We start from the raw sequence: 27,282 nt of genomic DNA on the forward strand, positions 1-27,282 counted from the left end.
ATCGTATACATACCTACAATATTTAATCACCTTTCTCTTACAGTGGAGGACTAACAAAACTTGACCACAATTGACAACACATAACTTTTACTTATCATTTTTCCACTCTTAAAACTACAAAATCACATCGATCCATCTCACTGTACTGCGTCCAGCCTGCTCCTGTCTTCTTTTTATCTATCTAAAACAAGCTGAAACTGTCAAAAACATACAACGCGTACGTTCACATCGCTATGATAGTTTCTTCTATTTGTTTCCATCCGTACCCTAACCAACAATCATCCTCTTCGATAGAAATAGAGTGATTCGGGTCTTGTTAATCTAATGGTCATATACACCTTTCCGTCGCATGCCATGCCGCCTACATTCCTTGTTCCATAAAACCAAGTCACCATAAATGGCAACAAGCCTCTTTCTAATATATGGACCGTTCTATTGTCGCTGATGTCCTATTTGTTGCTTCTATTACAGCAATAAACCCCTTTCGACGCACCTTGCTGGTTGAAAAGAGTAAGTTACCATTTCGCATCCACCACAACCGTGGATACTGTAGATTGTAGAAAGATAGCATCAATCCTTTTTCCCTCAAGACTTAAGAAAGAGGAGACATTCCGCATTCTTGCACTTATGTCGCTTTGAACCTTGCACGAAACTAATTCTTCATACGCTTACTATGATCAAACATGGGCATAAATCTAATCATAATTTCTAAAAGTATATTTACACATTGATATGTAAAGAAAATAATATTTGGCTTTCCATTCTCATCACTTATGCTCATACAATTGCCATTTCATGTAAAATTGTTCATGCATATCTGAGTAATCATAATATACTTTTACTTGTAATGTTAAAACATGTCTGTTTTCTGAACTGATAACTAGATACAAATACGACTAATAAGCTTGCTAATCTCAATTGCGGACTTATGATCTCAACCCCTTTTCTAATAAGTCTTCGTTCTTTTTTACAGGGAAAGTAAATTGGTGACGGATCGCTTCAACTTCAGAGTACAGAAAAAAATTTTAGCTAATTTCGAAACGCAGTACGACTCCGTGGAATTCTTTGACTTTCTCTTAGGCGCTGCTTCCCCTTCAGGAGCCCCCAACGCACGCACATTTCTACAGACACAGCGACTGAGTGGGAATGACGCTTAATGAGGTTTTCAAAGAAAAACATGGCAGGCGAATGCAGCAAGTGGTCAATTTACAATCAACTACTGTATTAAAACTGGATTTAGTCAATCGCAATCTTACAGTGAACTATGCACAAAAAAGAATACGAACCTAGCACGATTGTAACGTTACACGTCTTTGTCTGTCTTTGTGGTACATGTTGAGTAGGAATCCAAACCTAAGATATGTAAACGTCCCGAACTGTAAAAAAATAAAAAGATGTCGGAATTTTCAACTGCAAAAACTTTGGGACGGACAGTGGCGGCGAAATTTGGTACCCGAAGTATCCTGACCCTCGAAATAACACTGAGGGAAATGAGTGTATATTGTATGTGTATCTCTTCCGGGACCAGTTAGTAGTCTTAGAGATGCGTTTGAGATATGTATGGTTTGTGACGTGTATGGTTGCTTCGTTGCATTTGATACTGATTAAACTTCTTTGAACAAAATCCGATTTCGACTTTCTCTTCTTAGTTTATACTTAAGCAGTTTTTATGGTGGATACATATATATGATATCGGTCAAGTATGGTCCTGACATTTCCTGTGGCTGGGCCTGATCATGAGCGTAGTGGTAATTAAGATAGTAATTTCCTACTTAAGTTATGGCGCCTCCCTTACGTATACTGTCTATAACACTGCGCATCAAAATAAGTCCATTTTGACAACATAAAAGTAGGAAAAAAAGAGGCATGCCGGCAAATAAACATAATGACAAAAGAAAAGCTCAATGAATATGTAAATCTCTGCATTTATTTATAAGTTTGTTTGAGATGACGGTGTCAACAGAAATACAAAGCAAATCGAATTGAATAAACAGTTACATATCTAACACCGTTCGCTATCAAAGCGACAGTTATACAGCAACACGGTCGACCACACACTCCCAACTCTCATATCAATCAAAATTGTTAAAAGAACAACACCGTATCTCAACAACGGTGATTTATCTGTCCTTGTACATTGTTATGTATCTTCGATTGTAGATGTTTTGTTTTGCTTGTTTTTACTTATTTACGTCCGTCGTTCCTGGGTCGTTTACGAGTCGTTCATGAGGAGTGAAGATGAGAGAAAGTACTTCCAAATGTGCTCCTCTACTCGTCCTGCTTGGACTGTTCAGATACAGAGAAGAAAGAACAGAAGATACAGTGAGAAAAAAGAAGAGAATAGGAAAGAAGGAAAAAATGAAATGAGATCGAAATGACAGCAAGAAACAGTCCTTCGTAACAAATTTCTTTCCTGTCAGTATGTTGTTGGCTTAATCGCAAGTGCTAGCCCCTTGTACTAACCACCGGTCACTCAGGCAGCCCCTAGCTCTATGCCCCAACGCAAAGTCAAAGGGATACAGCCAAACCTTTACACTTAACTACCTCTACGTATGTACGCTCCATTTGCAAAATGAAACCACTTTTGATAGTCCTTAAGATAAAAATCCCCTGGGTGGTCGTCTTGGTCAGTATGAGTCTTTTTTACAAGCAGAGAAATAAAGCATGTCTCCTTACCTTCTTGGTTCCCGCTGCGGGGTTCCCGCTGTGGTACTTGGCCCTCAGCTTGGCAAGGGCGCTCTCGGCGATGTCGGCGCGCTCCTCGGCATCCTCCAACTGGTGCTGCACCTTACGGAACTTAGCCAGGTTCACGTTGGCGTTCTCTTCCTGTGAGGTGCGAGGTAAATCTCTTGGTCATGAGCATTGGTACAGAGTAAAAGACAAGACCAGAGCAAGTCAGCCTTCGGTAAAAAAAAACAGCAATAACTTCTGCAAGAACGCAAGTATAGAGCAAGTAAGACCCAAACCACTAAGTGATTCTCGGGTGATGGGGAAGTAAATTATATGAACACCACAACACAAGAAAAAAAGGCAACACCTAACTAAGAGGATGACTATACGGTGGACGATTATCAGACAAGGTACTTCCTTGGACGTACGATACTTCCTTTAAGGGTCGAAAGATTATCTTACCGATTCCTCGGACTGCCTCTTGTACGTCTTGATCTTGATCTGCAGTTTCTCCACCAGCTCCTGGAGACGTTCCTGGTTCTTACGGTCCTCGTCCGACTGGAAGGTCATCTCCTTGAGACGGCGCTCGTTCTTCCTCAGGTTCTTCAGGGTCTCCTGGTGGCGCCTCTGCTCGGCGTCGAGCTCTGCCTCCAGGTCGTGGTTCTGCATTTAGGAACAATGTGGTTAATAGACGCCCTCTTGTGGTTTAATCGCGTACTTCAACCAGCATAGTTCAAGTGCCGCACCAAATAGTGACTAAGTGCTTGAAATACCAACTGGCACCACTGTGGTTTGTGCGTCATGGGTCAAATGAGGTAACGGTGACCTGACAATAGCCTTGGTTGCCATATGCTAGATAGTTTAATGAATACCCCCTCCCCTAACCACCTAACTAAAATGGCACCCAAGCTAAGATGTCAGTACTACTGCAGCCTACGTGTTGACATAGGTTCATGTGCTCAGGAGCCTGCTTGACTGGTTAGTAACTACTGAAAGAAAAAGACCCGAGTACAGATCGCCTACCGTTGCAGCTAAATTTCCAAGCTGAGACCTGAAGGTCATTGCGTTCAGATTTTAAAGGACTCCAATGTCAGACACTAATAGCTTGTCATCGAAACCGTATCTGTTTCTGATGGTGATGCCCCGAAAGTAGTTGTGTCGGAACAGTGTCAGAAGTTCAAAGTCACAGATGCCGATCACATGACGCTCCTGGCATATGGTCAGGGACGCACAATGCACAACCGCTTCAAGCGCCCCATTACGAAACACAACAAATTTGCAGTTATATGTACTCTCCAAGCAGAGGTTGGTGGGGAAAATCGTGACCTTTTCCTTCCATCCGTATTTTTGCGATCGTTGGTGGGAAAGCCGATCGGAAAAAAACGGATGAAAGGAAAAGGTCACGATTTTTCCCACCAACCTCTGCTTGGAGAGTAGTTATACTGCTGGGGCTAGTTATATTTTTGTATGCAATGACCTTATCACACGTTTGCAACTAAGCCGTTTAGTTCAAAAAGTTAGAACAGCTTTGTAACAGTTTCAAAGTACATACCAATGCGTAAGGACAACTACTTTATCCCTAACAATTGGATTTTTTTGTTTGTTTTTTAAGTCAGCATCCCTATCAGAAATCTTAGGTACTGGCTGTTTCGTGTTCTTTCGTAATAATCTCTCATCACCTTAGTCTCGAGCTTCTGCAGGTGACGCTTCCCGCCCTTCAGAGCGATGGTCTCAGCTTCGTCCAGACGACGCTGGAAGTCCCGGATGTTCTCCTCCAGGTTCTTCTTGACCTTCTCTAGATGGGTGACCTTGTCGGACTCCTGCCTCAACTCATCCGCCATGCGGCTGGCCTGTGAACAACCGGCAACATTCAGCCTCTATAGTATACCAAAATTGGCTGCCAGGGGATATTGCTTTTTTTCAGTCCTAAAGTCCTAATGTCCTAGTGCCGACATATCAAGAAGTTACTAAAAGGATTCGTCGATAAAGGTTGGACATATAGGTAATAACATACATCAAAAGGCAGTTACTCAAGCAATTGGATATGATTTAATTATTGATTTACTAAACAGATTCCTTTGTAGGTGTTTCACTCACATCAGCGATGGCCTTCTTGGCCTTCTCCTCGGTCTGCCTGGCGTCGTTCTGGGTCTCCTCCAGCTCATTCCCCATCTGCTGCAGCTCGCCCTCCAGCTTCCGCTTGTGGGCCGACAGGGCAGCGTTCTGGGTACTCAGTTCATTCAGCCTGGGTATTGGGAAGACATGCTTAGTTAAGGATTCTTCATTCTTGGCCTGTTGTGGATTAGACTTAGGTGAGCCAAAGAACAAGATCTCGAACGTCCGACGTCCGTGAGCATACGCACAAATTATGCTCATCACTAATTCTTATCACATTTTGTGTGTTTTGTTGTCCTTTATATGATAAATACTTTAGATTTCCGCAAAAACAACCAGGCGTCGGTGTGGAAATCTTATGTGTGGGACTGTGGGTCCATACCTCTCGGTGGCCTCCATGACTTCCGCCTCGCAGATCTTGCGGTTCCTCTCGGCGATCTCCATCTGCGCGCGCAGCTCGTTCAGCTCGGAGGTGTACATGTTAACGCGGCGCTCAGCCGTGCTGCAGCGCTCACGGAGCTCCTCCTTTGCCCTCTGCTCGTCATCAAGCTGGACCTGAGGATCAACAAGGACAATGATCTTATTCCATATTCATGTTGAGAACGGCTAAAAGCAATGCTCAATGACTAAAAACCGCTCGTCGTAAATTTGGATCTAAAGATGAACAAATATCCGGATGATTTATTTTGTTTCTTAAATTACCTCTTCAGCAAGATTCTGGGGAACTGCACGGCGACAAATTAATTAATGGGTATCTTTACAACATACAGAGCAGCTTTTACAGAGCTATGGCTCATAAGATGTTGCGTGTAATAGATATTGCATTTGAGAACAAGCTTGGTGTAACTACCGGCCAACATTTTCATGCATCTCCTCCGCGCTACCGTACCTGCATCTCCTGCAGCTGGTTGGTGTACTTGGCCAGTAGTTTTCTAGCCTCAGAGTTGGCCTTGTTCGCCGTGTCCAACTGGACCTCCACCTCGTTCAGGTCCGACTCGATCTTCTTCTTCTGGCGGATGGCTTCAGCGCGACCCTTGCTCTCCACCTCCAGGGAGGTCGTCAGGCTCTCGATAGATCTTGCGTGGTTTTTGCTATGCGTTGATGAAATAGAAACGTCAATTATTTGTCAGGAGCGGCCATGGATCATGACAGTGAAAAACAAGAACGACGTAAAATGATTACATGCACACAGAGAACATACATCAGCTTTACATTTTATCTATGTAGTAGCCGGCTAATTCTGTTATCGATTTAGGAAAACGGAAAGTGATGAAGAATAGTATGGTAGTGCTCTCAAGTTATGACAAGTCAAAGTTATTATATGATTGTAATGAAGTAGCAAACAGTTGGGTGCAAGTCCAGTATCATTAGTCCAGTTTCATAAGAAACAGCAACGAGCTCTGATGCAGAAAAGTCTGTCCTTGAACTCGACCTACCGTGTGGTCTCGAACTCCTCCTCCTTCTCTGCTAGTCTCCGGTCGATGTCGGACTTGACCTGAGAGAGCTCCAGGTTCAGGCGGAGGACCTTGCCCTCCTCCACCTCCAGCGCGCCTTCGGCCTCCTCTAGAGCAGTGTGCATCTCCTCCTTCTCCACTTCAATTCGCTTCTTGGTCTTCTCCATCTCGTGCACCTGCTTGGTCGCCTCGGAGAGGTGGTCACTTATGTCATGGACCTCGTCTGTAAAGAAGGTAATCGGTTAAGCGCCGGATCCCTGCCCATGCTTTGTTCTCACATTAAAGCAGACATCCATCACTTCATAAACATAATGTTCGGACATGTGCAACTAACAGACAACATATTCAATATCAAACTACTTTCTCATGTGAAGCATAACTTTTCATATGAAAAAAAATGACAAGCGGTGTCTGAACCTGAAAGCGCCTTATTCTCCTTCTTCAGCTCCTCCAGTGCTCCGAAGGACTCCTCGTAGGCCGTCTTGAGTTTCATGAGCTCGTTGTTGAGGGTCCTGTTCTCCTTGGTGAGTTCTTCCATCTCGACCCCCATCTCCTCGCACTTGACCCTCCAGTCGGACACGATCTTGTCGAACATGCGCTGCTTCTTCTCCAGCTGGGCCGCGATGCTGTTTGCCTTCTCAACGTCAATCATCAAGTCCTCGTTCTCAGCAGCCAGTCTGTTCAGAAAGAGATATATGAGATGAAGAGGGGAGGAGAGATGAACGAGAGAGATAGTTCTATCATTCAGGTGGATTGAATTATCCATTGATCAATCATAAGGTTCTCACTCTCTACAAAGAGAGAGGAAGAAAGGGAGAATATCATTTTTATTCGAATATAAAGATTCTAAGTGAAACTACTTAGAAAGCAAAAAGCCAGCCCACTTACTCTTAAAAGTCACTCTTATCATGATCTCTAAAATGAAAGAAAATGAAAAGAGTTTACAAAGTCCCTACCTGTTCTTGGTCTTTTCCAAGCTGCTGCATCTGGAGTTGGAGATCTCCACCTTTTCTTCAGCTTCCTGAAGACGCTGTGCCAGTCTCTTCTTGGCCTCCTCCAGTTCTTCTGTCCTCTGGATGGCGTCAGTCTCGTACTTGGTCCTCCAGGCGGCGACTTCTGTGTGCGCCTTAGACAGAGCTCGCTGCATCTCAGACTTGGCCTCCTGCTCCTCCTCCAGCTGCTCGCGGTAGGTGTCACAGTCGTGCTGGGAGGCGCGCAGCTGGTGAGACAGGTGGTTCTTGGCCTTGGTCTCCTCCTCAAGCTGGCGCTTCAGCTCCTCAATCTGTTGCATCAGCATGCTCTTGGTTCTACATACGTCGGGGAACACAGGTTTGTGGTTTGTTGACGAATCTTGTTTCCTTTTTCCAAGGCGCTTTCATCAAATTTCAAATCAATTTATTGATCGCACGTTTGTTTGAACCTTAATCTATGCATGGGACGCTCACGAATGCAAGTAGACAATGACACGAATGCAACGATAAGGAGAGAGAAAAACTACCTGCTGAGCTGGTTGGACTGGCTCTCGGCCTCCTCCAGGTTGCGCACGACATCATTGTGTTCGGCCAGCATGCGGCTCTTCATGGCCGAGAACTCCTGTAGCTGTCTGCTCTGCTCGTCAACTTTGATATTGGCCTCGTTCAGGTTTTCCTCCAGGTTACGGTTCAACTTCTCAAAGTTCACCTGTAGAAAAGATTATACATACTCAGTATGACGTGGATGAAGCTTAAGGTGCTGCACCATCCAAATTAATGATATTCACATAATGCGCCATCCAAATTAATGATATTCACATTCTAGATAATAGTAATTACTGGATGAATGTGAATGTGAGTTCCGCTTTTACCCAGTGGCAGCTACCGATTGGACAGTTATACTATTAGATATATAGTTGATACGAAGTATATTTGGAGTATTTTTAACAAAAAAAATTCTTGCACCCTAGATCCTGTACAATGACAGGGACATTGTTGGGAAAGGTATAAATATCGTACATATCTTTGGATATTCTGTGTACCTTTGGATATTCATACATATCCCTGGATATTCATATCTCCTAAGGATACTATGACATAAATGGTTGGACTGATATTTGGAGCGTAAACAGGTCTAAATGACATGTTTTCGTAAACAATGGTAATAATAACAACAAAAGCACCTTCTGCTTGGTGATCTGCTCCAAGTTGCCCGACATGTCGTCGACCTCCAGACGCAGGGTGTTCTTGTCCTTCTCGAGTTTGGCCTTGGCGCGTTGCAGGTTCTCGATCTGTTGACTCATCTCCGTGTAGCTGTCGCCGGCCTTCTTCCGCATGGCCGCCAGCTGGCCCTCGTGCGCGATCTTAGCCTCCTCGAAGTCTTGGCGGATCTTCACCAGCTCAACTTCACGCTTCTTGCTCAGCTCAACCTGGAGGGTGAACAAATTTTTTTAAATATTTGTGAGTCATTTCTTTTTTTTCGAATTGTGACATTTGTGGGTTACTTTTGAATAAAGCTAACTCCTTCTTTCATATGCATACGCAAACTTGATCACATCAGTTATGAATAATTAACATGTCATGTCATTTTTATCAATATCTGTGGGTCATTTCTAGCATGTTTTACATTTGTGGGTTACTTTTGAACAATGCTAACAATTTCTTTTTCGTCATATGGATACACAGACATCATTTTACCGTAAAAGTAAGTCATTTATACCTCCAGTAACTTTCGCGTTGCTATACCAATGATGTATATTTAGGTTCACCTGGGCAATTGTCTGTCCAGTACTCTCTTCCAAACGGTCACCGAGGTCGTCCAACTCTCGCGAGATGTCATTGCGAGACTTCTCCACCTGACAGCAGAAAAACGCGAATATATTAGTGACAACACCAATTGCAATGATGCAAACCAGATGATGTAATGGATCCGGGACAAGACTTCAACAAAATGACTTACCTATTGAGTTAAAACAACTTCCTGCATTCGCAACAACAAGTAAATCAACATTACGGCAACATTACCTTGGCCCTGGCGTTTCTCTCATTTTCCAGTTCCTCTTCCAGCTCTTCTGTGCGGCCCTGAAAAAGAAAGATTGACAGCATCCTCTATTACTCAAATTGCTCTGTCCTTTTATCATTAGTAACTTAAATCTATAACTTAAACCCGAGAGCATCGAAACACTGAAAATCCTTATCATTAATTCGAACATTCACAAGATATGACGTATCTGTGTCAGAGTGTGATTTCTTGAACCGTTCAGCGATAACGCCGTACCGTGAGCTCTTTGATCTTCTTCTGCAGCTGTGCCACCATACTCAACTCGTCCTCCAGCCTGTTCTGAACGGCGCTAAGCTCGAAGTCGCGTCTGTGGAAAACATAACAAGGGCAGCGTCAAGCACATTCATTATAAACAGTGGTAGAAGTTTGTGAATATGGTAAGTCATTATCTATCATTTTATGTTAAAAGTATTGTATTCTAACAGTTAATATGGATAGTGCATAGCGGGCAAAGTTCTATTGAATCGTACTTCGATAGTTTCCCTTTTGTCTTGAAGAGACAATAGTGATGTATGTGTCTTCACAACAAACCAAGGTCCAACAAACAAAACTTCCTGGCACGTTTGACCAATTGCTGATGACACGTATCTTCAAGGTCACGGGTTAATAAGATCACGTATCCGTAACTCTCGCGAGTTTACGTTCTGAAGTGCTTGGTCATCAGTATTGATGCTGAATAAGGCGAGAGTAGTCGTTGAAAATTTGATCCGTGTGTACTTTTGAGTTAAAACAAAGTTTAGCATTGTACTACAAAGTTCCACGTACTTCTTGAGCTTCTCCTCGTGCTCCACCTTGAGCCTCTCCAGCTCCCCAAGGCTGTCCAGAGCCTGCTTCAGGTCCGCCTCCAGCTTCTTCTTCGCCCGCTCGGCGTCAGAGCGGACTTTCTTCTCAGCATCCAGCATGTCTTGCAGCTGAGGAGACATGCCATTTGTTTAATTATGTAAGACACTCACTCCAAACAAACAAATCAGTATGTATAACTGTTGGGATGAGCATATTGGTTAAAATCTATTAGATATCAATTTGCCTCATTTTTGACGTAATTAGCCTCTTTTGCCCTTACATGAAAAAAACGCAAAGCGAAATACGGTGTGTCTCACCCTAAATTGTGTAAAGCTCGTTACATTGCTTCTAACAAGACATTATATACATTGGTGCAAATAATTATGTACACATAATACATCAAATGGAAAGCGTAGCTACGTGGCTTCACGACTTCCTAAGACGTACCTCTTCGATCTGCTGCTCTAGCTTGACCTTGAGCTTGTTCAAGTGGTTGGTCTTGTCTTCCTCCGACTGAAGGTCATCCAGGGTTTGCTGAAACACGGAAGGAAGAAGTCAGCTTACACAAGGTGGCATCTTATCATTCAATAAACAGATTTAACCTGTCTTTTATTCTAATGTTAACAGTACATTCTGCGCATCTTAGGATGGAATACTCTAAATTTGAGATGATACAATGTATAGCATGTACACCATAGGTACTGCCGACGAGCAAATCTAAAAGCTACGGCACTCTACATACGAATAACATGAAGCTGTTCTGTGAAGAAAATATAGTTTACTCTCTGTGATACACAGACTCCACATTCAATATCAATATCTATACTCACCGCTTGGATTTCCTCGAGTTTCTTCTTCTCGCGGGTCAGACGCTTGATGGTGTTGTCCATGTCAGCTAACTCTTCGCCCATCACGCGAACCTTAATATCGAAAGCGGATGATTAGTTGTTTGCGATCTTGTATCCATTTTCATTTCAATCCAGCTAAGACATTAAATCTTTGCCGTTCATACGATTGCAATTCAAAAGTATAAAACAGCCGTTCCTCTCAACAACTGAGAAAACCCATTTGTCCTTTGTCAAATTTTTGTTTCATTTCCTGATGGCTGTCTTACCTTGTCTTCCACAGCGCGCTTGTCCTTCTCCGAGCGGGCGAGGTTCCTCTCGAGATCTTCGACATCCTTCTTCAGCTCGCTCACCTACAAAGAAGACATTGCAGTGATGGGGGTAAGATTCTATTAGTACTAATAAATGCGATAAAACTATATACTGCTATACCGTGCTGTACATCATTGGCGCAACTTGAAGTTGAAGAAACGTCCATATGTGGAAATCAAAAGCAGGTCAATCACGTGTTGGACAAAAAGTGAAGAAAGTAATAGCAGACGGATAGTTCCAACTAGGGTGAAAAGCACCTTTTATATTTGCAATAGTCTCCAAGCAGACCCCACGGTGCCTTAGAAATAGTATCAAAGCTGGCAAGGCACCAGGTGCCCGTTTGACTCCCTTAGCTGGCTATCTCCCTTTGGCCGGCTATTCTCCTTTGCCAGCTTTAATACTATTTCTAAGGCACCGTAGGGTCTGCTTGGAGACTATTTGCAAGAGCTACACACTGCAATATTCATGTACCTCCTTCTCTGTGTTTCCGCCTCGTTTGACTCTCTGGATAGTGCCCTTATTGCTATATCCTCAAATCAAATTGTGTCAACTAAGGATCGGCTGAAATTGCCTAGATTTCGTCATGCAGGTCAATAGGACAGCCTAGTCGCAGCCGGGAATGTCCAAACGCCATTGACACGTTGGTCACACAGAACATAGCCTCTATATACCTCGTTCTCGAGCTTGCGGCGAGTGTGGTTCAGCTGTTGGTTGTTCTCCTCTGCCTCCTCCAGATTCTCCTTGATCTCCTCCAGCTGTGCGTCCAGGTCCGCCTTACTCTTGATCAGCATGGCGTTACGCTCCTCCGAGTCGGACACCACGTCTTGCTCCTGTGTTTACAAATAACACCATCGTCTTTTAAAATCTTACCCTTATTTTCACATCATGATACGAACATTTCTATTCAGGGTAGGAAAAATTTTCAAGGAAACATTCAAACATGTGTTCTTGCACGTTTCTTACAAAAACACGTATCATCATTAAAGTTGGCGTATGGCCCTTATCCGTTCATTCGAGTCGTTTCAATTATTGCAAGTACAAAAACACGTATCATCATTAAAGTTGGCGTGTGGCCCTTATCCGTTCATTCGAGTCGTTTCAATTATTGCAAGAAAACGTACGGCTTGCAACTGGATGACGAGATCATTCTTCTCATTGGTGAGGGCGTTCAGCTTCTGCTCCAGCTCTTTGCGCAGTTTCTCCTCCTTCTCCGCCTTCTCCACGATCACCTCAAGCTCCTCCAACTTCTTCTTCATCTCCTCCTCTGCGCGTGCGCCCTGCAGCATGGGCTTGATCTGCGCATGACATAGGGAAACAGCGAGGAAGAAATGTGATGAATTCAGCCACGTTCATTTAAAAGGTAATGAATGGGAGTGATTACGGGTTGTTGCTTTTTTCAAATCCATAATGACAATGCGCCCATGGTTAAAAAGGCATAGCCTGAAACTCTCCGGTGTACTCTACTAGTAGCGTATTCAAACTTGCAAGCGTAGTTTTAAGTTTAAGCACAAGTGCATTCACACTCGCAAACGCACCTTAGTGTACAGCTTCCACCACATCCAGTTGCGCAGACCGAGCCATTTGCGGATGTTACGCTGCAGGCAGAGCATAGCTTCCCTGGACGCAATAGAAACAGTTAAACGATTAATCATAATATTCTGTTATCATGGGCTATGTCATTCTTTCATGTGAACTACAGTTTTGGTTTGTTTTTGTTTTTGTTTTTGAGTGTAGAAAAATAGTATTATCTAAAATGATGAATTCATACATGTATTAGGGCCGGATATGTTTTGATGTTTTTTGCTAAGCAGTGAACCATTCTACTTCAGCGCCGCACCACTGTGCAGATGTCAGCATACCTCTGTTCGACCATGATGACGAACTTGCTCCTCATGTGCCTGCCCCGAGCACGTGCCTGGATGTTCTTGATGATTTGACTCAAGCGTTCGTCTCGAACGTCTGTTGAGTGAGAGACAGCGAAGAGAAGACGTTAGGTACTACAGTGTTCTCATTGATTCTCCCGGCGAAAACTTCAATGGATATTTTGACTTAATTTGAATTGCAACAATAAGGTGGGGTATGCGGCAATTCGTATCGTTCACCAAACATTACAAAGCATACAACAGTGAAATTATACAATACAGTAAATAACTAGATACAATCACATGCATCTTCAACAAGAGGAAAAGTAAAAATTCACAAACAGTAAAAAGTACAGATGTTGATTCGCCTTGTTTATAGCATAAGTTGAGAGAATGGACAAGACAGAAGAGATGGGATTGCGTGGAAAACTCGAATCTGCATGTAGTTACCCATTGCATGTTGTTCTCTTAGATCCAAATTGTTTTCTTTCCAAATCGTTTCTTTCAACAAGAAAAAACAACGCATAGAATTGTCGATGCCCAACATGTTTTCAACCATTCGTACCTTCCAGGAAACCCAAAGTACCGGCCTTGAAGAACACCTTGGTGTGGCCGATGGCGTAACGCGCCTTCTCCAGGTTGATGGACTCCAGGATAATCCTGGCCGCTTCCTTAGCCTCCATGAAGGCAGAGGTCGACACGGCCGGAGCCAAGATCTGGTATCTACAAGGGCAATGGCACATGCACAATTAAGACAAAACAATACTAGTATTGCAATGCCACGATGGCAAGCTAATGATGTCACAAACGAACATGAGGCCGCCCATGCACCCAATAGAATAATGTACATATTGTCGCAAGCACAGTGACAACGTACCGTTGCTTGAACTCAGCATACGGAGTTCTGTTAGGGAAACCCTTCCTACAGATTCTGATGCCCTCAAGTACACCGTTACACGTCAGCTGGTGCATCACCAACACCGAGTCGATCACGCCTGCCGCCTTCTTCTCGTTGGGGATGATGCAGCGCACGAAGTGGGGGAAAGTGTTCTTCAGAGTAGTCATCAGTTTGTTCAGCGATTCCTGTTGCGAGAGAAAATATTTTCAAATCAATCACTTGCAAATTCATCAATAGATAAACTGCTGGTGTCGCGTGTGTGTATGTGCGTGGTCATGTGCCTTAAGTGATTGGTCAATCAAAATTGACAGTACGTTCCACTGGAAACTCGATGAGATTTCTGTTATTTTCTTTGTATGTAGTTTGGTACCTACCCGGTGCACGGAGGACACAGTCTGGAAAGCCGAACTCTTCTTACTCTTCTTTCCACCACCGCCTTTGCCTGTATGCAAATGTATGATAATTAGACTTGTTTAATGCATGCTGCTGTTCTTAACTGTTTTCCTATTAAGTCATCCATAAGATCTATACACAAAACGCTTCATATTACTCGGATCCTCCGCCTGCGGAAAGGGACTCAAAGTCATCGATAGCTGAAGAAAACAAGTCCGTGATAGCTAGTGCGATGACTGCGAATAACAGTGTGAAATTAAGTCAACGGGAATATTTCAACATCTTCAGTGTTAGGGCCATTTATGTCGGACCGTTGCGAGGTTTGGGGAGACTAGACTCACCGGCAGATTCCGCGGTGGTGAAGTCCTCGAAGAGCAGCACCATGAGCGGCATGTTCGACTTCTGGAAGCACTGCACCACCGTCTCGTTGATTGGATCTTTGTTCTTCTCCAGCCAGTTGTTCACATTGTACGGCACCTGACAGTAACACCAATAATTTCTTTATTCGCTTTTTAAGACAAAGACAATGTCAACGTGGCACTGCACTCATCTACAGTTCTACATACCAAGAACAAAATAAACGTTGAGCAATAATGATAACAATAACAATATGGAAAAATGAACATAGCGTATCCTATCCTCCTAAGTCATGAGGTGACGTTTATATCTGCTTGATGAATGTGTGATGCGTCAACAAAGTAAATTTGCGCCAGTAGTAAAATGTATTAAGAACACCATCCTTAAATTCTTTATTTAGATTACCGCCGTCATTCAGGGTTCATTGATTAAATTGATTAAAAAAAACACAAACAGCTATTGAGAGATATTCACAAGATGGGAAGTTGTGTTTGAGTACAAATGGTAGCAATCATACCGTTCCGGCGTAGTGAGCCAGGGCGAAGTGAGCCTCGTACTTGGACTTGGACGGCTTCGGCTTCTGGAAGTTCGGGGACTTGCCCAGGTGGTTGTCGTACAACTTGGACATGAAGGACTTGTCCGTAGCCTTGGGGAACATGCACTCCTCCTCCAGGATTGACAGGATGCCCAAGGGCTGAAAGTATATGAAAAACCGTTTATCATGGACCGTTTACATTCTATTTATACCATATCATATCATGTTGTACAAACGGATTCGCCAAGCAATGTATCGTTCAGGAGCTTCGATTCTTTTAGTAGTTAAGTAGTAAATCACTTTGTAATGCCCTCATTACATCAATGAGGCTTTCATGTAAAAAGAGTCCAGTAATGGACTGTTACACCAAATGCTGTTCATCATTTCTATTATGTATCGTCAAACCTTTCTAAAAATTGTTGTCAAGCACTATTTTCACGATGGTAAAATTTGGCCCAAAAGTTTCCATTCGAACGTGGAGTATCGGGTTACCGGGGCTCCCGCGCGGTCCCCGCGGAGGGCTGACGGTGACTGAAACATCTTCTACAAGATCGTGATAGTTAGAAAAGCAACCTCTCACACGTATCTCGTCGAGATTAAATGAAAATTGGCAGTGTGTACACGTCAAATCTTACCGTGTACGTGTGCTGCACAGTTTTGTTTCAATGTTTTCTGAAATATGCCTAGTTGGTTGATTTAGAAAGGGTGTTTGGTGCACTAAAAAACAAATACCATATTTAGATCGGTCCTAAATTTGACTGAAAATCCAAATTTTTTATATCATATGAGTAATGATTGTAAGATCAAATTTTCTGTCTTAGGAATTTTTCAACTTGAACTTAGAACTATTTTTACAGCCAAGATCAGGTCGAAAAATCATGTTTTTTACACTCAAAGACTCGTAATTCAAAATTGCCTCCATATTCCAAAAATCCCTAAGACACAAACCTGGAGATATTAGTTGTCGACAATTTAAGTCCTCAAAGAGTTGATTTGCACGCGTTTTGTAAGTGATTTAAATACCATGTTTGGCCGTATGTCGAGTTACACTGTAGGGACATGGAGTAATTGATACCGCCGTAAATAAGTGTTGTGATATTCAAGGTCACCAATAATGACGCCAGCAGCTTTGTTACATGTCACATATTCCAAACTTGGCGGCAGCAAAACTAAGCTTGCCAGATAACGTTTTATATTTGCGAAAATGTTATTTTTTCTTCTGACGCACGGCACCCAGGAAAACAAGGGTGTTTTCTGCGTGTTTACTGTAACAACCTGCGGATGACCAAGGGTGACCTCTGATAGAACGCCCGTTCTGTTCGATCTCGTCAGCGTTCTGTTCTATTACGTCAGATAGAACATGATTCGTGTTCTAAATCCCCAAATAGAAGTCTGGAAATTTTGGGGCCAATTTTACCATCGTGTTTCGACACTGCGTTCTCGTGACAGCATCTACGATGAGAAAAGATCTTCCAAAATAACACATGCAATCCTAGACTATGTTTCTTACCTTTTCAATGAGAGCGATACAAGCCTCCAAGTCCATACCGAAATCAATGAACTCCCATTCAATGCCTTCCTTCTTGTACTCCTCCTGCTCCAGCACGAACATGTGATGGTTGAAGAACTGCTGCAGCTTCTCGTTGGTGAAGTTGATGCAGAGCTGCTCAAACGTGTTGAACTGGGTAGCAAGAATAGGACAAAGTATTACTTTGAGGGGCATTCACTAATTAACCAATATCATAACATAAAACCGCACAATTTCATTTCGTTGGTTCCCGAGAAAAAAGACGTGATCCGATTACAACATGAGATTTGGGGAAAGTTTTATTTCGTTCAGTTTAAGGCGTGACGACATCCAGATGCAAGTTTTTCTCCCTATTAATCTAGTCCACGGTCACTGACATGAATTGGTGTGGCAAAGCCTGCATTGTTGGAAAGTTACGGACGGCACTGCTAGGCAAACTCAACAAAGAGGGTCCCGACAAAGACTGAAAAGTAAGTCGAAAATTTGTTTGGCTGCTGATTTCTTTGTGCGTTAAGAAGTTAGACTAATGTGTTGGATACGCACATCGAAGATCTCGAAGCCAGCGATGTCCAGCACACCGATGAAGTAGGATCTCTGCAGGGGGGACATCAGGGTCTTGTTCAGGCGCTTGATCTGCCAGAAGAACAACCTAGGGAAAAGGAAAGATATGTCATTTGTCCGCATCCCTCAGGGCGATATGTGATACATGGCTGAATGAGTTGGTGAGTCAGCCAGTGAGCCAGTGAGTGAGTGAATGAGAGTGAGCAAGCGACTGAATGGATGGATGGATTGATAGACTGATGAATGGATGGGTGGATATGGATGGATGGGTTGATAGGTGGATAAATACATTGGTGGATTGATGGAATATCAAATGTAATGTCAGATAAAAAGTTAACAGTTTTGTACCTGTTGTAGATGGCCTTGGCCAAAGCACCCACAGCGTAGGTGCACTGGTCGGAGTTCTGTCCCTTGGTGACGTACTCGTTGCCGACCTTCACTCTAGGCTTCAACAGGCCTTTCTGCAGCTCAGAGCTCGGCACGCCGAAAAGATGGGCGGTCTTCTCCGAAGCTGAATAAAGACAGTAAGAGGGTCAACAAATACGTAAGTGGTTCAACGTTTTCACCCCTACTTGTAGCTGAGATGTGGCGGGTCGCCCAAAATACCCTATCCAGCTAGCCAACCATGCATCAAGTTGGTGTACAAGTTGAGAACAGTTTCCTCAGGCGAAAAGAGTTTGTCTGCCGGGCTTTGGCAGTCAATCAATTGCCACGATTCCCCACCAGATTCTGTTCTGAATAGCGAGTGTAAATTTGACAAATGCTTAGCCGATATTATGGGCTCTGATGTACTGGAGTGTTTTAGTAAGACCTGCTAACTAACTGAATGACCGTACAGTGACCAAATGCTGTCACTGTCACTAAACTTCATTTTAGGAATATAATTCAGATGTGAATTATGACCACTAGTGTTACGGACGTAAAACATAGAAGAAATCCGTTCCCTATCAATGAAATTCGTTGAGCGATCTGTCAAATAATTGGTGGGTCAGCGATTGCAGCGCGGTCAGTCTCTAGTGGAAAATTGGTGAAAGCCATAACTATGGGTAGAGCGCAAACACGTCCCTCACCCTCCGTGCCGTCGCACTCGGCCTGCTCCTCGCGCGGCCTCTGCTTGAACTTCATGTTGCCGAAGTGCATGATGCCGGCCGTCAGACGGTACACGTTGAACTTCTCTTCTTGCGTGAAGCCCAGCACGTCATACGCCTCGTCGGTCAGCTTCATCTCCTCCATGTCGTCCATGGTCGGAATAGTGGTTTCACCCTGCGATTGAAACATGTGAGATACTCCATTTGTTTCCCTTTTGTGCAGGCATAGGACATTCCATTATGTTATTATATGTTGAAGCCCCCCCCCCCCCCCGGATTTTTAAAACCGCCAACAGACGAAATGCATTCCCTGGACAAATACATAAATAGAGTAAAATGAAATGTCACATAGGGCAGTGCGGTAGGTATGCGAAAAAGTCACTCAGGGCGGTAGTTTCACCCTACGATACAAACAAGTCCCTTGTTCCTTTTCTGCAACAGATAAGCTCCTATGACATACGTTGCACGACAGTAAATTTGCAACATTTTTAGAAGGCGGATGTGCCGTGCAGATTTCAATTGTTTTGTGACGGAAATTCCGTCATCCCCTTAAGGCAAATCAGTTTAGAAAATATCGTATAGCGTTTCTACAGAACAAAAAAAACGATAGTTACAGATAAGGAAACGAACTTACGATAGCCAAGAACTTGAACTCCTTTGCTCCATGACCAGCAAGAAGAAGTTGCTCTGTGTGTTAAATCAGAATTGACATGAATTGACCAAGTTGCAAAAGGCTGTATGCGTTACAACACATATTAACCAATAAGGCGATACCGATTCATTTACATGGTTTTCTGTCATTTTATGAAGAGTTAGCAAAAGGAAAACAGACGAAAGAGACTGGAATCTGACCATATTCCGAAACTGTGCACCAAGGCAAAAACTTTCGCTTTAGAATTTGTATGATTTTCTTCGGAATTCTTCGGTCCCCGCACCCCCGTAGGAAGGCCTGATGGGGTTCATGATTCAACCGCTTGCTCGCGTGTACTCACCCAGGTTCTGCGGGAAGGCCTGGGACAGCAGCTGATAGAAAACGTGGTACCCACGCTCCGCGGGAAGCTGCGAGATCACACGGGACTTCTCCAGTAGATCTGACAAGGACCACGGGAGCAAAATTATTTGGACGATCTTTTCATAACACCTGACGCAACGTGTACGTTATACACATGAATGGCGCCCATTCATGCAAAAGTAGACAAATACATAAAAGACGGGTGTTGCTATTAGAAACAAATCATTCTAGCCCCATCCTTTTGTCCTTTTGTATGAATATATTAGAGGTTTACGTGTGTTAGTCTTTATCTTGTAGCAAGTAGAATTGTTATATTTAGTTGATTTTTCTATTTGGTAATTTCGTGCGAAAGTCGGTGTACGGTGTATGAAGTTTCTATGTAATAATAATAATGTTGTTACTCACAGCCCTCAATGTCGGCACCGGCCAGCTTTCCGTTGGATCCGAAGTGGATACGGATAAATTTACCCTGTGAAGAGACACAGACTCATCAGGCACGTGATAGCAACCTAGCTACTTCATCAGTCATCTTAGAAAGAGACGCCCCAGAGGACATCGCAGAACATGGAGGGAGGACCCAGAGCGTCAAATACGAGCATACAATATACTGTTGAAAACAAGTTATTCCTATCTCTGGAACATTGATAACTCTAGAATAGACGTGGTCAAAGGATTACCAAAGAAAACGTTTGGTTTACTTACGAAACGGGAGGAGTTGTTGTTCCTGGTGGTCTTGGCGTTACCGAAGGCCTCGAGGACAGGGTTGGTCTGCACGACCTGATCCTCAAGGGTCGCCTGCGTGGAACAGACACAAACACATGACGTGTTATAGCCGCCACGTTGGTCGGTTAAACAAGAAAGACTCACACCTTCAGTGTACAAACTCATAATTGCTGACACAAGATGTAATAAATGCGGAGATGTGATAACATTCACAAGTTCAAATTCGTCTGACATCCATTATGTCGGATAATATTTACGCCATAGCCACATGAGTCCCAAACCAAGGTGTTTTTCTCACTACCCTATGGGAAAATGCGTAACGATTAGAAGACAAAATCGTCGGTGTTTTAAACAACCTTGCGTATGCATCAGAACACTGTACCTTCTTTTTCCCTCCTTCCTCGTCCTTCTTGGGACCGCCCAGGGCAGCGACCAGGGCGAAGTAGGAGATAACCTTCTTCGTGTTCTCAGTCTTACCGGCACCAGACTCGCCGCTGCACGAACATATTGCACGAACGTTTAACACTTAAAATGCATTTTGCTACCGATGCAACTTTAACCTGAGACAACTCAGATCTGGCAAAGCAGGGATCTCGCCAGAAAATACGAGTACGCTGGTCCAGGGGTAAAAACTGCTAAGTCCACATGGTCCAAACCATTGTTGCATTTCACAAGTACAATGGAGACTTTTTCCATTACATCTCACCTGTAATTGCATTCCAGCGAAATTATTTTCAGTAGAATTTCTAAAACAAAAGCTTATTTTTTTTCATTATGAGCTTATTATTGCATGATGGGATCACCACACTTACCGTAAACTGAGACGAAAACTAGCAGTAGCATGCCAATCTATAAAACATAGGTAACTAATTAATAGTACTAGATGGTATTTTCGTCTGTGTCCATCAGATGAAGTGGCCGTTACCAAACAAAAGGTAGAAATCACACAAAAGAAAATAAAACCGAACTTACGTGATCAACATGGACTGGTTCTCGTGCTCTGTAAATGGTAAAAAAGTGAGAGCGTAGTGTATAACGTTACCATTGCATTCCATGTAACATCTAGAATCTGCCAGAGAGCCAAAATCAAAGTTGTCATTTGTTTTTCGAACAACTGCCCACATTGGGACTATCACATTCCGTCCACAACGTTTCCAGTTACAGTATGCTGTCTACAACCAAGCATGTTACCCACAATACATAAAGACATACAACTTCGACAGCACATCATCATCGCACTGCCCATGCGCATTTCAAACCATGAAATAGCTTATTACGCTAAAGGTCGGCTATACCTGTTTAACTATTCATATTCGATTGCCTACCTTGCAGCATGTTGCTGTAGGCACAGTCAGCCACGGCGAACAGATGAGGAGGCATCTCAGTCTTCCTCTTGCCCTTGTATTGGCTCACCACCCAGTCCGTGTAGATGGGCAGCCGCTGGTACGGGTTGATCACCACGCAGAACAGGCCAGAGTACGTCTGGGATGGAAAGAATAGTGTGTTATCTTACTGTGGTTTTACTGTACAGTTACTGTAAATCGGCAGCCGTTTTACTGTACCTCACCTCACCGGTCTCACCTATCCCTTGCTGTACAGTTACTGTAAATCGGCAGCCGCTCGTACCGGTTTATCATCGCGCAGAACAGGTCATAATATATTTGGATGGGAAAATGCACGGCTATGCAACATCAACTTGCTGTTTCTCGGTTTGATAAAGAAAAAAAACCTGGGCGATCAGCATGAAAACGGTATCATGAAAACAGAGCTGTAAATACACAGTTTTCGTCTGTGGATATGGTCTGTTTTCATCTTGATTTCTCGTTTAACTTTTCCTTTTTTCATCTTTTTTATCTACTTCATTTCACCAGGTTTTTTATGCCATGTCCACAAATGCAGTTAATCCCAAAGAAACAAACAAATCCACCTACGTAGATCATGGTGTTGTAATAGCGCTCTCTCAGGTTGTTCAACACGGACGACTCGTTCAGGTACGTCATGTTGGCCATGTCCTCCATGAGATTGAACTTGGGCGGGTTCATCTGCTGCGTCTGCTCGTTTTTCACGGTCACGGTCTATGTCAGCACACAAAAGGCATACGTCATCAGTGACACACAAGTGGCACACAATATTTTACGTCATGGAAAGCGTCATCAATGAATGTCTATTTGTTATTCGCAGTTGTCTCACAAGATCAATGGTGGAGCTTTGTAATTCATTGTAAGCACACGCAAGAATTATACGTCATAAACGGAATATGTCATCCGCTAAGTAGTACACACAAATGGCATGCGTCATCAATAACGTGATATTGTCAGCTACAGCCCGACATGACGTCAGTCACTGTATGTACACACAAAACCGTAACACGTCATCACTAACAGAGTTATTCTTTCACAACCCAAACAACACTGGCAAAACTATTAAACTATCCGCTGTACCCGTCTTGATGCCCTTATTCATCCCCAGCCCTAATCCGAGTTGTTAATAGATAATGACTTTCAGTCGTTGGCATATGCGTCATTTGAAGATCTCTAATCGTAGTTCCCAGTTGAAATTATCTACTATAACGGAGATGACCTGACCTTCCCGTTGGCCGTCTTGACCGTGACCATGTCGTCTTTGATGGACTGGATCTCCGCCCTGACGAACACCTCTTCCGGATCCGGAACGAAGCACGCCTTCTTCGGATCGAAGGGCTCATTGCGAATCTGTAAGTAAAGAAAGTTTATGAAAGCACCAAGGAATGACTAATAAAGAGTTCATGACCCACCCCAAGGATGGGGGTATGGGTGTATATGGGGTAATAAGCCTGGTCATTTGCTATCTGGTATCTGGTAGGCATCCTTCCATCTTTCCAGATGATGGCAGCACTCTCTCCTTGCTATAACCACCGAATAAATCTACCGAAGGAGCGAAGCTTGATAGAAATTGCTAGAAATTCAGCGTCATAGCCGATATGAAATGGGGACTACTGATTGGTCGACGTCGTCTGGCTATATGATAATTATACTTAAAGCACACTTCAATAGCGTTTATAGTTAGCTTTTTAATTATAGAAAAAACGTATGGCAATGGAACACACTACTAGTACAGTGGACTAGCCATACACCCCTACTGTAGTGCGTATACAAATGTTTGGCGGCAAGTTAAAGGAACGTAGATTGACACCGCCCCTATGCAATAATAAGAAGTATTACAACATAAATCGATCATTGGATTATATATATTTGATTGCAAAAAAGAAGAGTGCAGCCAGGAAGTCCATACCTTGAGCATCTTATCTTCATCTCCCCACAGATATATGTAGGACGGATCGGAGCTTAAGTTGGCCATGGTTGGAGGATTGCTCCTGGCGGTCACTGGTCAAAGAAACAGATTCCCGGAGAGACTGGATGGCAACGGAAATAGATTCCCGGAAGGAAACACTGCACAGCCCTGGACCTGCGCAGGAAAGTTGTTGAAACAATGCCGTTAAGAACTGATAATCATACAAATAAACAAAATTATTCTGATACTTCATGCTTGCTTGTTTAGGATAGTTGTTAATACCCAACGAAGGAAGATCTGTTCAAATATCTTACGTCATTATCTAACTGCGATATACTGTAAAAACTCTGTAAGTTCGTCTTCATATGTTTTAAGAAGAGAGAAGAGGCATGTAAACGATAATATAAGTATAGCTTTTTGTTTACTCCATTTGTACCAAACTGACTGCATTCAGCCCCAATGGGGCATGAATATGCAATAAACTTCATTGTCATTATAATAAGCATATAAGAATTCTCGAATTCTAATTTCTAGACGGGCCATGAATTTTCATTCTTCCATGGTGAGGTTATAATTATCCTGATTCTGGTACACCGCGCAAAATTAAGCTCATTTTCCCGGAACGAAGGGGTGCAGAGCCACAGTGTGCAGAGCCACCGTGCGGAATTTCGTAGTACTACACACAAACGCGCGCGCTAATCAGACAAGTGACGGGAAGGCTTGCCGCTCTTGTTTTCCTACCCAACCATTGTCACACATCCCAGTCACACCGTCAGTGTCCAAAGTATCGAGGTACGTTTGAGTTACCCTTACCATGCTCGCTAAAGCTGTCTGTTTCGTGCCCCGGTGCTTGACTTTAGCCCAAGGACGTTGCTTTAGCCCAAGTAAAGTAAGCTACTTTCTCTGAGAAGGGGGAGGGGGTAAAATATGCACAAGCAAAATGATGCGAGTATAAAACAATAATTAGCACCTGACGTCTTTACTGTTACGATATGATTAAAGATAACTAAGTAAACAATTCCTCGATTTGTATAAGGGCTCCCCTATTGGAAATACAGCGAAGCCTCCCTGACGCGGCCTGGTGTTGATTATGCCAAGAGCACCAAAGTTCGCGCCCAGGGATACAAGGTTCCCTAGGGGTTTGGCGAGTGCTTGGTTGGATCTCCTATATTCACATTTTTCAGCACTTTGACAATCCAGGCGGTTTGAGAAATATGTTTCCCTGTCTATTTATTGTCTAAAAAAAACTGCACAGTTTTTCTAGCCCACTATCAAGCTTTTTTTAGCCATTTCAGCCCCGAACGAAAGCATAAAAACTCCATTCACACCCGCCCTGTGCAAGATTTCCCGCGCAAATTGCAAAACAACAACAATGGCAAAGAAATCAGCCTTCTCTGTATGATACATCGACAACACTACCTCTAGGTACGTAATATAATCATCTGAATCGACGGAGCATACTGTACAGAGTACCGTTAAATGTAAAGAGGAGAAATGGGAATTTTGGGCTATTCAGTAGCTATGATGATCTGTATGATGTGAAAGTGCCAGGCGTACAGCCTTCGAAACGTACCCTCACTGCTACTGATGTACATGACCCTACATCATGCATGCTTGTCCGCAATGCCACGGTTTGTGCCACTCCTCGCCACACACTGGAACGTTTGCGGATCGCCCTGAAGTTCGCGTTTGGCGATCTGAGAAGCCCTGTTGGTGTGATTGGGCCGTTCCAAAAAATAAATGTGGGGGGTGGGTTGAAGAGGTCGGATTTTACCGAGGGGGGGTCAAGCAAATCTTGGATACGGATTTCGTTTGAACGGGGGGGTCGAGATAGGTCTGGATATGGGTTTTTCTACAAAAAAGTCAAGAAAATCTGGATTTAGATACTTCTACTCCTATCTTAGTTACAGTACTGTAAGGGCAAGGTTCTAGGATGAAAATTATGAGGGGGTAAGGTTATTCAGATGAAATAAAAGGGGTATAAGAGGCATTTGGGACTTGGATGAAATAAAGGGGGGGTCGGAGCTCTCGGATGAAATTAGAGGGGGGTCGAGGCACTCGGATGAAATTCAAAGGGGGGGTCAGGCTCTCGGATGAAATCCAAAGGGGGGTTGAAGCAATTGGAAAATCCGACCTCTTCAACCCCCCCTCCACATTTATTTTTCACCACAGCCGGTCGCGAGGTCGGAATCCATGTTGGTCGTGGTGTGACATTCCACCGGCCGGCGCGCCACTTCCGGTATACCATATGGAAGGGTACGTCATATCCGGGACATCATATGGTTAACCTACGTCATGACCTTTAATAGGCGCCATCAAGGGGCGTGCCCTCTAGCGAATTAATAGCTCAATTTAAGCTCTTCTTTGACCAAGAGAAGCATCGCCTAAACAGGTCAACTTCGGTACCAAATATATACTGACAAGGGGAGCATTAATAACTGGGATTACCAAGAATTAAAGTGGAGAAATTTGCTCAATTGCTAGCGCGGTTCGAAGGTCGTGAGCTCGAAACACTCGGAATCAATATCGCATACTTTTAACGGGTGATGAACTAAATTCTGTGTCTGTATCTATATAGCCGGTATACCCGGCCTCTGGCATAGCACACCGTACATGTATAAAGATGTCTCGGTGACAAAAGTGCGAAGCAACAAGGTCAAAGTTGTCGGCTAACGCTTTAAAGTTCTTCTGGCGAGTTAGCCTAGCGCACTTACCACCTAACGCGCCCTGTGGGTCCCTAATGCTTCTCAACGCGTAATTGCAGCCCCCTCCCTTCGGCTGACGCCCCATCCCCGCAGCGCTTTCCCACAATAATGTATCTCTTTTCCTCCCAAACCATGTTTAACACCACAAGTATTTCACAATATCACGTGCGAAATGATTCGGTAGTAAGTGTACCTCTTATCTCTGTCTCACTAAAGTGATACAGTGTGATGTGACAAAACCATGCATTTGAGAGAAAGAAGCTGGTTTCACATTCGTTTGTACTATAACGAGGATCGCCAAAGCGTAATTGACAATGAATACCAACGTTTCATCCTACAATTCCATGGGGTGAAAAAAATACATTGACAGGAAAGATGTCCTCTGATCATAGTTAACCATGATTGTAGATTGATGGAAATTGTTCCGACACATGAAATACATGTATATTTATGATCATTTACGATCATAAGGAGGGCTATATTCGGCTAGCCAAAATTTCAACCCTCGTAAAAAGTTCAAATATCTACTATGAAATTTAAGTTTAACTTTTAGCCAGTGTACAAAAACGTGTATATAAAATGGGTAGATCCGACTTACCTTACGGTTGCAACGCTGTACGGGGAATGCCGGGACCCCCTCTCTTTTTATACCGGCATAAAGAGTGCAAAGATTCCATAAATACGTCTTCTTCTTCTCATGGTAGCACCGGCCATGTTTAGCGGACAAGATGAATTTCCACTTTTCGAAATTCTTTTTTCTCTCGGCATTTTCTCGTCCGCAAAAGGCGGGTGGAATTAGGGAGCGAGACATACACGGAGGGTAGCGGCTAACAATAGAAAGGAGCCCGAGCACGCCGCCCTGAGCGCCGCCAGTAACCCAATATTCCTGGAAAAAATCTCTTCAGGCTTTCGTAGGTGTAACAAAGTTTCATTCGTTTTGAGCAGGCAAAACTTTCTATTCATTACATCCATATGACGTATTGAAATACCCAATTTTAATCTCTTCATCGCTATAAGCATTTAATGCCAAGTATGCCAGACGTATACGGCCATACGGTTGCTACAAGAAACTGTCACCGGTGTTGAACAGTTTTCATTTTGTCTCATTTACTTGGAATCGTTTTGTGACAAATGATTG

At 43.4% G+C, this 27,282-nt stretch overlaps 1 protein-coding gene across 1 annotated transcript; it reads right to left on the reverse strand.

The window, feature by feature from the left end:
• Positions 1 to 1,901: 1,901 nt before the first annotated feature.
• LOC118422853 (myosin-6-like) lies at positions 1,902 to 26,763 on the reverse strand. The gene is made up of 43 exons (XM_035830666.1): positions 26,743 to 26,763; positions 23,440 to 23,613; positions 22,755 to 22,880; positions 22,101 to 22,244; positions 21,495 to 21,651; positions 21,142 to 21,169; positions 20,552 to 20,663; positions 20,149 to 20,241; positions 19,852 to 19,915; positions 19,427 to 19,525; positions 19,069 to 19,121; positions 18,417 to 18,609; positions 17,695 to 17,857; positions 17,329 to 17,434; positions 16,768 to 16,938; positions 15,240 to 15,416; positions 14,707 to 14,842; positions 14,347 to 14,414; positions 13,952 to 14,157; positions 13,640 to 13,797; positions 13,072 to 13,171; positions 12,748 to 12,829; positions 12,334 to 12,507; positions 11,884 to 12,042; positions 11,170 to 11,253; positions 10,886 to 10,975; positions 10,503 to 10,589; positions 10,038 to 10,183; positions 9,489 to 9,579; positions 9,236 to 9,292; positions 8,980 to 9,066; positions 8,395 to 8,640; positions 7,738 to 7,919; positions 7,196 to 7,546; positions 6,657 to 6,916; positions 6,222 to 6,462; positions 5,675 to 5,876; positions 5,168 to 5,340; positions 4,768 to 4,915; positions 4,350 to 4,520; positions 3,133 to 3,333; positions 2,677 to 2,826; positions 1,902 to 2,286 (listed from the first exon to the last, which is right to left on the reverse strand). The coding sequence occupies exons 2-43, from the start codon at positions 23,503 to 23,505 to the stop codon at positions 2,269 to 2,271; spliced, it is 5,820 nt and encodes a 1,939-aa protein (XP_035686559.1). The 5' UTR covers positions 23,506 to 23,613; positions 26,743 to 26,763; the 3' UTR covers positions 1,902 to 2,268.
• Between the last annotated feature and the right edge of the window lie 519 nt (positions 26,764 to 27,282).

The sequence above is a fragment of the Branchiostoma floridae genome, chromosome 9 (genome assembly GCF_000003815.2).
Source record: "Branchiostoma floridae strain S238N-H82 chromosome 9, Bfl_VNyyK, whole genome shotgun sequence".
Taxonomy (NCBI): domain Eukaryota; kingdom Metazoa; phylum Chordata; class Leptocardii; order Amphioxiformes; family Branchiostomatidae; genus Branchiostoma; species Branchiostoma floridae.

Bases quoted from the DNA above. Each gene is read 5' to 3' on its own strand.
- LOC118422853 (XM_035830666.1), bottom strand. From the start codon at position 23,505: ATGGCCAACTTAAGCTCCGATCCGTCCTACATATATCTGTGGGGAGAT. The intron at 18,610-19,068 runs GTAAGTTCGTTT...TTTCAATCGCAG, and splicing joins AGTTCAAGTTCTTGGCTATC to GGTGAAACCACTATTCCGAC. The intron at 13,172-13,639 runs GTACGAATGGTT...CTCACTCAACAG, and splicing joins TACTTTGGGTTTCCTGGAAG to ACGTTCGAGACGAACGCTTG.